At 38.7% G+C, this 12,673-nt stretch overlaps 1 protein-coding gene across 1 annotated transcript; it reads right to left on the bottom strand.

Moving 5' to 3' along the window:
- Window positions 1–1,021: 1,021 nt before the first annotated feature.
- On the bottom strand, window positions 1,022–7,248 carry LOC148164311 (palladin-like). Its single transcript, XM_088023162.1, has 7 exons — window positions 7,076–7,248; window positions 6,305–6,422; window positions 5,328–5,390; window positions 3,654–3,795; window positions 2,450–2,470; window positions 1,358–1,477; window positions 1,022–1,263 (listed from the first exon to the last, which is right to left on the bottom strand). The coding sequence occupies exons 1-7, from the start codon at window positions 7,246–7,248 to the stop codon at window positions 1,022–1,024; spliced, it is 879 nt and encodes a 292-aa protein (XP_087879288.1).
- Between the last annotated feature and the right edge of the window lie 5,425 nt (window positions 7,249–12,673).

The following is a 12,673-nucleotide window of genomic DNA, read 5'->3' as shown; positions in this document are numbered from 1 at the left end:
TTATGAATTCCTATTATGTACTTGACATATGTTGTTCCAGGTCTGTTAATATCCAAGTTCAAACTCTTTCCTTCACTGTCTTCATTGTAAGAAACTCTTGGAGAAGTACTTATCCCAGGGTCATAGAAGCATGAGGAAGCAGCCCTCAACAATATTGGTTAGTCATCTACAATTTCAGTCATTTGTAGAATGAGGAACTTCATGTAGGTGACCTCTGATTCCTTCCATCTCTAAGATAAATTTATTCACTTGATAGACCCAAATACTACTCAAGAAATCTCTTCTTAAAAGAGATTTCAATATCTTTTATTTTGTAATTAACAGAGGCTACATTTAGTTAAACTAGAAAATAGTCAAGAATGTTCATTTATTAAGTTTTATTAAAGGTGTTTAACCAAAATTTAACCTAAAGGTAACTTCAGATTTGTAAAATATTTAGTGGACTCTGTTAGATATTAGTAAAATAAAAAAAATTTAAATGACTCTTAGTATCAGTTTTTAGTTTCCCCCCACCCCTGTGACTATTTTGGTTTGAGGTTTGTGTTTGGGGGCTGGGGGATGATGGCAGATTTTGTTTTGAATATAGCCTGGTTGGCAAATTCACCTAATGAGCTATCTTTCCATTTATACACTTGCCTTCTAAATGCAAGGACAATTTTGTCTGTATTCTAAGACAACAAGAAGAAACCTGTATCACAATGTTTTTTGTATTTACATTGAGATAGGACCCTGAATTCTTTTGTGGAAAAGATTCTACTTCTTCAAAATCTTGTGCCATTTCAGCATTGTGGATTTTTTTTTTTCAATGTCTCTAACAAACCTTTAGATGTGGATCTAAGTGCTTGGTTTCCTGTTTCAGCTCTGGTGAAAGATATGATGGAGGGCAAGGGAGAAGTGACAGAATTAAGTGACTCACCTCAGAATGCAAGTTCCCTAAGGGCAGGAACTTTGTCATGTTCACTGTTCTGTGTGCAGGACCAAGAACATTTGTTGAATGAGCAAGTGTTAAGTCTGTCTGCCCTTACCATTGTGGTTGTAGCTCAGAGGAATTTTCATTGCAGAAATCTTCCTTTGGAACCTGGATCTCATGTTCATTGTGATGGGCTGGTTCGGGAATAGTTGAAATAACGTTCATTGGGGTGTCATCTGGATTTTTGTCCTTTGTGTGGCTATCACTGCTCCAGGGAAAGGTGGCCAGTTTTGGAGAAAGTTTACTCATGGGTAACTTTGGAGAACTCTCTGATTTCTCTGCTTCTTTTCCTCCTGAAAAATATAATTATTCACCACCTGAGATAGAAGCAGAATCTTCCCCCTCCTCTTGGCTGAATTGGAGCAGGGAGATCCTGAAAAGAATTACCTGGGGAAACAAAGAGTCTTGCTGTGGAGACTGCAGTCCCAGCCTCATTTTCTGCAATGCACTTGAATTCCCCAGAGTCTTCAGGAAATGCTTCTGTGATAATCAAGGTGCAGACTTCCTCTGGAAAAGCAAGAGATTCAACTTGACCAGAGTTTTGGGAGATCCCAAATTAATAAATAGTGTGGGAGGATGTCAGGGAAAGTAGGTATTAGGAATAAAGAGTATTTCTGAAATTTTTTAAAAAATCCATTGGATTAGACTTTTTGTCTTTGAGTGGGCTCCTGAAAAATAAAAAATGCAACCTAAAATAATCCCAACAGAGTCCCTATCACCTGTCTCTTTGACACATCTCTTTACTATACTGTGAGTTCCTTGAAAGCAGGGATTACACTTTATTCCTTGACTTCTAGATTTCTTTAGCTTTAGTGCTTAGCATCAGGTTCCTGTAGGCAGATATTCTGAGCTGACCTAAAAGTTATTATTGCCAGGATAGTTCGATAGTGCAGTGATAGCCACATTGTGATGGGCACTATACCTACTTCTTGGACAGTCAACAACTTGGTTGTTTGATGTCAGCACACCTCCTTACTGCCTCTCTGTAGAGCTCATGAGTCATAGATCAGAGGGTGGATGCATGCTCTGCGAGGGCAGGGACCTTCTCAGTGCCCACAATGGAACGTGGCCATTGTCTGTACTATGTTGTGTGAATGAATAGGTGAATAAACACACTGACAAATCCCAGTTATCTTGCTGCTTTTGTTCTGTCAGCTCGAGTTGTTACAGGGTAGCCTCAAAACTGCTCATGATGGCAAAAGTGATTTAGGAGACAGTCTTCTGAAGGTAATCTTGATTTAATCATTTATTATCAAGATGTTGAAAAATTGGGGGTGCCTGGGTGGCTTAGTCAGTTAAGCATCTGCCTTCGGCTCAGGTCATGATCTCAGGGTTGTGGGATCGAGCCCTGCTTTGGGTTCCCTGCTCATTGGGGAGTCTGCTTCTCCCTCTGTCCCCCTTCCCCTGCTTGAGCTCTCTCTCTCTCTCAAATAAATAAATAAAATCTTAAAAATAAAGATGTTGAAAAATTGTGCTTACCGGGAATGGATGATAAAGAAGCTTCTGGAAGATAAAACAAGGGAATAGAGAATTTAAAAGATGACGGTTAATTTAATTGGGAGAAGGGTCCATGTGTATATGATAATAAATAAAGCACATACAAGGTTGACTGTAATGTGGAGTTACATACTATAAACTCTGTAGAATCCTGGAAAAGATACATGATGGAATGAACACTTAGCAGGGGGCCAGAAGAATTGTATTTTTGTTCTCTTTAGCCCTGAATTGCTCTGTGATTTTGTGAAAATTCTTCTTTGGGCCTTAGTTCTTCATCTCTAACATGAAGAAAGTATCTGTTCTCTGAATGAGAACCATTACTGAACCCCTGGTCCTGTGGTGCTCTTTCTCCCAAGGAAATCTTTTTCTTTTAGTCTCTCTCATTAAAATAAAGTTGAATATTACATTATAAACATACTGTAGTATTATTGTAGAAAAACACACAAAAGGATAATAGTTTGGGTGGTATGGATATGGGTGATTTAAAATTTCTTCTTTATGCTAATGCCACATTGTGTAGTAGAGGTTTTTCTTCCTGGATGTGATGTGCAAGTGTTCATATGTGCTGCATCAATATTTAAATATATTTTCTTTGCTTGGGGCAAGAACTGTTTTGGACTTGGACCCTGGCTGCAGAATTTATTAATATTGTAACCTTGGGCAAGGCATTTAGTATTTCTGATTTTAGTTTTCTTATAAAATGGAAGTAACAATGCACACTTCAAAATGTTGATGTGAGGATTAAATGAAAGTTTGCTTATAAACTCAATGTTTAGCATGAAGTAGATCATCATACTTGTTACCCTTCCCTGAGTTTATTATTTGGTAGGAAACAAATAATAAAGTATTTAGAAAGCTGTACATCATTATTAATTTGTTTTATTCTTTAAAAAATATGTTTATTCTCACATTTTTTTTCTTATTTGTATGCCAAGAACTCATTAGCAAGATAATTTATGAAAACAAACCGGTCTTTTCACAGCTATTAAAACTATTGTTTCATCAGAGAAAAACAGCTGTCTTTTCTTTTTTGTTTGTTTCGAGGAATCATTTGAATTTGAAATCATAATTGTTTAACAATAAAAATTTCTGAGCCTGTAACAAGTCAGCTATTAAACTTTGAAACATGAATTAGATTTCAAGGTTAATTGAAATAAAAAGCAAATCGAAAAGCTTATCACAGTACTTCTCCTCAGAATCTGGAAGTCCTCAGAGTCTGCTATCTGCTCTTTCTCTCTGTACCAGTGAATTTGAACTGTGGTTGTTGCCCGGACTCGGCATTCAAATGCGACAAACTGACCGTTGGTTGTCGAAATGTCTTGAAGATGCTGAAGAACAAATACAGAATTCACAGAATGGAAGAAACTTTCACCATATGCAATGCTTTGGGATGCCATTGGTAGTAAGTATGCTTTTTGCCATAATTATTGACAACTGACTGTACTTTAATCAGAACAAGGAGTTGCTGGGATTCTTCCGTGCTTTATAGTGTGCTTTACAGTCATGTGTTAGTTATTTTTATCTTAATTTCATAGAGAAAGTTGTTGCTCACTTCACCAAGAGCCATGTTCAAAATAGGAAACAGAGTAGTTGAAAACTCTTGTCTTTGTTATGTGATTTTGTTGAGTACATGTAGAGTCATAGATTTAATCTTTATTATCAGTCAGATAGTGTGGGCAGCATTGTATTTTTTAAGGATTCTGAATCATGACTGAGAGGACTTGGACCAGAATCTCAACTCTGCCACTAACTGGTTGAAGCTGATCACAGGAACTTGGAAACTCTTAACCTCTGGGGAACTCAGGTATTTTATCTGTGAAATAGGGCTAGCAAAATGCTCAGCCTTTTTTGAGGTTTTGAGGCTCATTTCCGATAAATTGAACATTTTCTTTAAAGAGTGAAGAGTTATAATGTTATATCAAATGCATAAAAATAGGTGGTTTGGTCTCACAATGCATTGATGAATGGGTGGCATTTGTAGTAAATATCCCCCTTAAACCCTGATCTCCCTTCTCTCCTGTTTTCAGCTAGAGTCCTCTAGAATCTAGAATTACATTTCAAGTTATAACTTGGCTGAGAGGGAGTGTCTGAGGTCCTTCTATCAGGTGAGATACAGTCCAGCCCTTGCGGCCTGATGCCCAGGGCTACATGTCTCCGGGAAGGAATGCAGCAGGAAACTTGTAGAAATAATAGACCCATGTAGCTGACAGCCTGGGTTGTAAGCAAGCTTTTGGAATCTATAGTAGGGCTCCTTATTCTTAATGACATTTTTTCCTATGACTCCCATCTTGTACTTGGTACAGGTTAAATCTTTGTCCTGCTTCTCATACTTTGGGCCAGCAAGAAGCAGTGGTTCCAGTTCTCTCAGGTTTGGAAACTGGGGGACAGTGAGCCCAGAGATTTCAACCTTAGTTTGGTTTGACCTAGTTGATTGATTCCTGCTCTCTCCAGTGGATGATATGGGAGCCTTCTTAATCCTGATCACTCTCTGTTACCCAAGCAGGAAATAGATATTACTTTGCTTATTGGCTTAGTCAGAAGGGCATCTTATGACTGGTTAGGAGAATCAGATGAACCTTGAGGTCAGGTAGAGCATAGTCTACTTGGAAAGGACAGTCTGAGCATTGCCCTTGAGAGCTGGAGATTGTTGTAGAACAAAAGTCTAAAGAGTATAGGAAACTCTGAGTTGCTCTGTGACATTGAACAGTAATTCCACCCTTTCTGGGACTCACTTTTCTCATACATAAAATAATAATTTCTGAGGTTCTTTTTAGTTTCCTCTTCTCCTTCTCACCCCTATGATGACACCTACAATTTATCTATAAAATCCTAACTCTACCATGCAGTATGCATAGGTTACCTTGGTGAACGCAGGGGCTACAACACAGGTGGGTCCGGACAGGCTGCTGCAGGGACTCTGCATCTGGTTTAAGAAATAGAAGAGACAGGGGCGCCTGGGTGGCTCAGTCGGTTGAGCGTCTGCCTTCGGCTTGGGTAATGATCCCTGGGTCCTGATCCCCGGGTCCTGGGATTGAGCCCCGTGTCCGAGAAGTCTGCTTCTCTCTCTGCCCCTCCCCAACTCATGCTCTCTCTTGCGCACGTGCTCTTTGTCTCTCACTCAAATAAATAAAATCTTAAAAAAAAAAAAAAAAAGAACTAGAAGAGACACTCTCATCCATACTCCCAGGGCCCTGAAACCTAGAAGCATGGTGCCTGTGAACCAACAGAATCAGTTTTAGGTGCTACCAACCACACCCCAAGTGTCCTCTTTGAAAAGGATAATGCTTCTAATTTAAATGTCATTTTGGGTATCTGCTCCAATGCCACCCTTTTTTTCCTCTGTCCTCCAGCATTCCATCAGCTGAGATGGTGAAATACAGGACCAAGCAATTACACTTGAGAGATGAATTTTGACACTTATTTAGAGACTGTATATAAAAGGCATAAATAACTTGTAAATTTTACTGACTAGATTTTTTTTCCCCTTCTCTATACAGTTGCTCTTGTCTGTTAGGTTTTTGTAAAAGCATCCCCCCCCCCCCCGCTTTTTAATTAAAAGGCAATTCATTCCATGGATAGTTGGAATACTCTATTATGGGACTGAACTCCTAGAAACCAACTGTCTCTATGGTTTGGCACACAGACAAATGGCCAATCCACAGAACTACCATGGAGTTATTTCTGAGACCCATGGATTTCTTTTCTTGTTCTATTTGAGGTTATGTAGTTGTAGGCTCTCCTCATGTATACTTTCAAGAAAGTTGCATTGATTCCTTTTTCTCTGGGCCTGTGTCTCCACGCTGGAACCCCTAAGAAGGCTTTTAAGACTGAACATACCCTTTGGGGGTCAATACACAATGGTTGAACTAAGGTAGAGTAACTTGATCTGATGTTGGAGGTTTCGTTAACCAGGGAACCGATGGTCAAAGAAACTCTAGTGGTTTTCTTCTTTATCCTGTTGTGGAAACAAAACCAAACACAGTCCAGTGAAAGAAAGATTAGAGTCAGCTTTGATAGAAATGCCTCACTGTATTCGTTTGGCATGTATCACATTTTTACTTCTAGTCCTTATTTTTTCTTGATTTGCATAATTTCAGTTTTTTCCTTTTGATCAGTTAGTGGATTCTGGCTCCTAATAGTTTTGCTTTAAATTTCCTTTGTCTTAGTCTGATAATCAGTGAGCTGTTACTAAATAATTGCAGAAGAAATAACTTATAAAGCAAATAATCACTTTAAAATTTGGAAAATTTTAGGGGTTTTTTTTTGGTGTATTTTTTAAAGTAGAATTTCCCCTATATTCATATGGCAACAAATGCACATTCACATGCACATTCTGTACTTACTCTGACATTTCTGTAGCATATTCCAAGCACAATCACAGAGAGAAATGTTTTCTTCCCTCTTCCCTTGTAAGAAAGAGAAAAAAGAAGTTCTGTCTAGATCTCACTGGCATTTAATAAAATTTAGTTCGCCTGTATTGTATGCACAGTAGGACCAGCAAATTAGTTAGTTATGGGCAACAGGTCAATCCAAAACATCTGAATTCTTGACTAAGTGTGGAACTACTTTAATATTCTCAGTTTAAAAAATCCAGACGTTTACCTTTACAGAGCTATAGTGGTTGCACCCAGAAGAGCTACTGAGTCATTTTCCAAAAACAACATTTTATAGGACAGATATTGTTGTCTTGTGAATTTGTGTTTTGGTCGGAAGTCTTCAGCATATTTGTTATAATAATCTGTTGACACATTGCTGTGTTGAAGGTTGTTGTCAATGTTCATATTATCTCTATGAGTACTTAGTAGAGAAGTCTCTTAGTTCTTAGTATCAAGAATAATCAGGGGGTGCCTGGGTGGCTCAGTCAGTTAAGCATCTGACTCGTGGCTTCTGCTCAGGTCATGATCTCAGGGTTGTAAGATCAAGCCCACGTTGGGCTCTACGCTCAATGTGGAGTCTGCTTGAGGTTCTCTCTCTCCGCCTCCCTTCCCCTATGCACCTCTGTGCACACACACACTCTCTGTCTTGAATAAATAAGTAAATAAAACCTAAAAAAAAAAAAGAATAATTGGGCTTCTGTGTTACTACTTTAGTTTTTTCCCACAGATACTACAAATCTTAGTATTGGTTATATTTCCTCTGTGTTAGGTATTTGAAAGTCTAGTGCTCATTATATAGCCAGGAATTCAACAGAGTTTGGAGTCAGGATCTCCTAAATTTGCAACATGATATTTTTTCCGCATTGTGTCTGTGATGATTTATTTACCCAAACCAACCTTTAGATCACATGACCCCATGGAGAACTTTTATGTTATTTCCAGGTAGAAGAGAGAGATTGGAAGATATAGATTAGGCTGAATAACAAAATACTATAATTTTCAGAAAGCCATTGTCTTATGGAAATAGAGTATTTGAAATTGTAAATATTCCAGGAAACCCAGTCTCTAGGGTCACTTTATACTATATGCTTTAATGAAAAAAAATTATTTCCTGCTTAAATCTTTTACATACAGTGTTTGATACCATGCTTTTGGATTAATCTTTTAATCTTAGTATATAATCTCATAATTCTTAGTGGCTTTTTCAATCTTTAAAAACTTCCTTATCTTGAAGTTTTATAACCATTTTGTGCTTAATTTGCCTTAGGCTAAAATTTCAGCCATGTAAAAGATTTGCTAATACTATTTCATGCTTCATTTCTTAAGGTGGACAGTGGCTACAGAATGTACATTTTATTTATTTAAAATGTCCAAATACGCAGGTCATGATCTCACGAGTCGTGAGGTTGAGCCCCACATCTGGCTCCACACTGAGCGGGCGTCTGCTTGAAGATTCTCTCCCTCTGCTCCTCCCCTTGCATGTGCTTGCGTGTGTGCACACACACACACTCTCTCTCTCAAATAAATCTTTAAAAAAATAAAGTGCCCGAATACGTTATATTTACTCATGTCTATGTATATAGTATTTCATAATTTGTAAGATTAAAAAAATCTGTGAACTGGAACTGCCCCCCCCCTTTTTAAGGGTAGTTGTATTTTTTATTTTCAAAGGACAGATAGAATTATTCTTTGGTAGTTCAGAAGAAGATAGCTTCTGTCGATGTACATATGCTAAAGGAATTGCAAACATGTGTAGATTTACATTTATGTCCAAAATTGGGCAGAGAGTCTGTACCTGCAGACTCTCTAAACAAGGTAGAATCAAACTTGGAAGTGTTGGCTGTATTCATTTGACGTGAATCATTTTTCTAATGAATGAAAACTTCACTAACACCTCAGCTTTTGAACTGTTGAACACTTCCTGATGTCTCCTTTGCTAGGTCCTCAGGAGCAACACAAAGAGAATTACAGTTAGCTGACAAAATGAAACCGTATGAACAGATGAGTTGTGCAAAAGACACATAATAATTATATAGAAACTACTTCAACAGTGTTGTAAGACCTCAGAAACTTTAATGTCATAGACATTAAATAGTGCCAGGGACATCACAAGACAGCACATCATCACCCAATAGGCTGTCAGAAATAAGTGCTATGACTGAAGGAGACAGAAGCTTGACTGGTCTAGGAAAACTTCCTGCCCACAGTTGACCTTTAGCTGAACTTTGAAAAATGTTAAAATTGCAAAATCAGAGGTGTGTAGGTTTGTGAGTTGGGGATGGGAGTTATTAGTGGTGGGGTGAATAGTGGTGGGGGATGGATAGAAAAAGGAAGTAAATAACATTTAGGGAACATTAAACTGTGTGCCGGATACTATGCTGATCTCTTTATATCACACGTGGGGAAAGCATCCCATAGTCATTCAATGGTGAGGAACACCCTGGAATCAGAATGTCCAAATTTACCATTTATTAAGTATTTTAGACTTCCCTCTAAGCATCACATTTCCCATTCTGTAAAATAGGCACAATAATAGTATTTATTTGTAGGGTGGTTTTGAGGTTTATGCGAGATAGTCCACAGAAGCACTTAATGCATGCAGGTGCCATGTATCAGGCCCTCAGTAAATGTTAGCTACTATTATTATTGTGATCATGGTTGTTATACATAGATGCAGGTGAATTTCCACCTTTCCTCAGAGGTTGATTGGTTTGTTTGTTCCTTCCCTTTTTTTTTCTTAAAGGTTTTATTTATTTCAGAGAGAGAGAAGGAGAGAGAGTACAAGCAGGGGGAGGGGCAGAGGGAGAGAGAGAAGCAGACCCCCCCTGAGCAGGGAGCCTGATGCAGGGCTAGATCCCATGACCCTGAGATCATGACCTCAGCTGAAGGCAGATGCTTAACCGACTGAACCACCCAGGCACCCCACCTTAGAGATTTCTAATTTAGCTCTCTTTGACTTTCTTCTCTTTTGCACTTAAAACCTTTTTCATAGGCTTTTAATTATTTATTATTGTGTACTTTCATTAGGAAGCTCCTTAAGTTTAAGGATCTTTTCAAAAGTGTCCTATCCTCAAAGTATCTAGTCTAGTGTCCAACACATAGTAGGTGTGGAGATGATTGATTTCATAGATTAATGCATAGGGAGATGCTATTAATAGTCTTGGGAGATGTGTGTTGTTTTGTGCTGTTTCCTTCAACCCCATCCTACAAATAAAAGCAATTGAAATAGATTCCTCCTCTTTTGATGTTGGCAGGAAGTCCTCATACTACAGTCATCTTAGGTGGTGTTAACCAATCACCCATCACTGAAGACCAAGAAGAGACTTGGGAATTCTTGTCTAACATCTTCGAAGAACAAAACTATTATTTGCTCAAGTTCATGCAGTCTGTTGGTACAAGAATCAGGATTAGAATACAGATCTCCTGTCTTCTAGTGCAATCCATATGTACTTCTAGCAAATGGATTCTGTATTACCAGATAAATGTAAAACTGTGGATATTAGTCTGAGTAGTTGAGACTGTACTGATTTTTTCTTTTATCAGGATACATTGTATTTATGGTTCTGAATTCAGTGGGTAATGAAACAGTCCTTTTACTTTGTATGTAAGCTCCATGAGGTCAGAGACTTAGTCTGTTTTGTTCACTCTTGTATCCCTAGTGCCTAGTGTAGTGGAGCCGGCTGAGACTTCAGTTGAGAATGTTTGTGAGGCTTCTAGAGATTCTAACCTTGGAGTGTTAGACCCTGGAGAGAAACCCTGTATACATCAGGGACACTCTGGCTGTGGTAGGAAGAAAAAAATGAAATGCTTCCCCTCATGGGAAGAGAAGGATCAAGTGAGAGAGTGTGTATGAAACTTTTGGAACTTCTTGGAAGAAACATACCTTATAAATAAATATAAAGTCAGTTGGTTCAAGAGGCTAGAGTTTCGTCTAAGCCCCTTGGCGTGTGTCAAAGGAGAAGCGGGAAAATATCAACAGAATAGTTTTGGTGGTGGATGAGATTTAGGTTTTTGCCCACCTTGAAACTGCCTGATGTCCCGAGGCTAATGAGAACAAAAAAGAGAAGGCCAGTCCTTATAAAGGAAAGGTAATACTGGATCTTCTAAATTCCATATGCCTCCTGTTGTAAGTAGGAACAATCAAATTTCCTGGGCAAGGCGCCAGACAGCCCATATTGTCACTTAATCCATGGCGTGACGAGGCCTGGCAGGACTTCCTCTGTCCTGTCCCTGTCTTGCAGCCAATGAAAGGAGATAGTGGTAACTAATGGAACCAAGAAGTACCCTGCATCTTACTTTGGATATGCCACTGGTTAGCATGAATTAAATGATCTGTGTCTGAAGATCATAAAGGAAAGGATGAAAATATAGACAGGCCACGTAGTTTGGGAGAGAGAGTGCTAATTCAGGATTGAGAAAATCTAGATTTTGATTCTAGATCGGTCATTAATTCATTACATGACCTTGGGGAACACCCTTTAGGGTCTCAGTTATTGCATATCTAATGAGAAGTGAGAAGGGAGATGGTCCCTAAGATTTCTTCTAGGTCTGTTAGCTCTTTCTGAATATTATTAAATTCTCAGAGTCTGTGCTTTAAAATCTCTGATTTCTGTGATTACCAGAGCAGATGAAATTCAGAGGATAAGAGAAAGAAAGATGAACATTGGACCTAAAAGCAAAAGTGGTCAGTGCTTAAGCTGCTCTAGCACCCTGACGTTTGAAAGATGAACTGAGCTTTAGAAATTACTTAAACAGTTAAAATGTTACTTATTTATGAAAGCAAACCTTTCAGAGCTCACATTGGTTCAGTGGTAAAACAAAACCAAATGTGAGAACTACTACTTCTTCCCTACTTCAAGAAAGGGAAGAATTTCTTTTTTTTTTTTAAAGATTTTATTTATTCATGAGAGAGAGAGAGAGAGGCAGAGGGAGAAGCAGGCTCCCAAGGAGCAGGGAGCCCGATGCAGGACTCGATCCCAGGACCCTGGGATCATGACCTGAGCTGAAGGCAGACGCTTAACCATCTGAGCCACCCAGGCGCCTGAAAGGGAAGAATTTCTAAAAAAAAGTTCATTTTGGAATATTGACTTCTCTTGCTGAAGCTACTCTACTCTTTACATTCAATTCTCATGTATTTTTCTTTAAGGGATAGAAAAGGAGGTTTTTAAAGGAAAAAAAAAACAACAACCCTTAGCTTGACTGCTGTGAAATAATTCTACACTCCAAATTATCAGAATGAAAATGTGACCTGTCCTGAGGTGTTCCTTCTTGATTTTAGGTAGCACTCGGGATGTCCTTGAGAGAAAAAATAGCTGGGGATTTTACTTTCATGATGAGTTATGCTAGCAGGCTTCATGGCTCACGTAAATGGTAACCTTTGCTGAGTGTAACCCTAGCTCTTTGTAAAGAGAACAGAATTAGACTGCACCAAATGAAGAATCCAAGACCTTGGCAGTCTTACTCTGGAAAGATTACAAGATACATAGAGATCACACAAATGAACAATGCTGATGTCCTTATAACATTGCCTGGATAGCTAGGATGTCTGTAGCATTATACTAGCTTCATGGATATAATATAGGTTCAGTGGTCTGAAAAATAGAACATTAGAGCTATTTAAAAGTGAACAACTGAAGAATCTGGTAGTAGCTACATTAGGCAAAAATTGGGGAAAGAGAAGTGATGTAAGGCAGGTTAGCAACATAAAATGTGAGTTGTGGGGGAGGGGCAGAGGGAGAGAGAGATTCTTAAGCAGGCTCTATGCCCAGGGTAGAGCCCAAAAAGGGGCTCGATCTCACAACCCTGAGATCATGACCTGAGCCTGAATCAA

The sequence above is a fragment of the Eumetopias jubatus genome, unplaced genomic scaffold (genome assembly GCF_037043125.1).
Source record: "Eumetopias jubatus isolate StellerSeaLion01/CBP00866 unplaced genomic scaffold, mEumJub1_p1.0 scaffold_5, whole genome shotgun sequence".
NCBI classification, from domain to species: Eukaryota; Metazoa; Chordata; class Mammalia; order Carnivora; family Otariidae; genus Eumetopias; species Eumetopias jubatus.
Note: the sequence above shows the minus strand (reverse complement) of the source record. Positions and strands in the feature narration are given on the sequence as shown.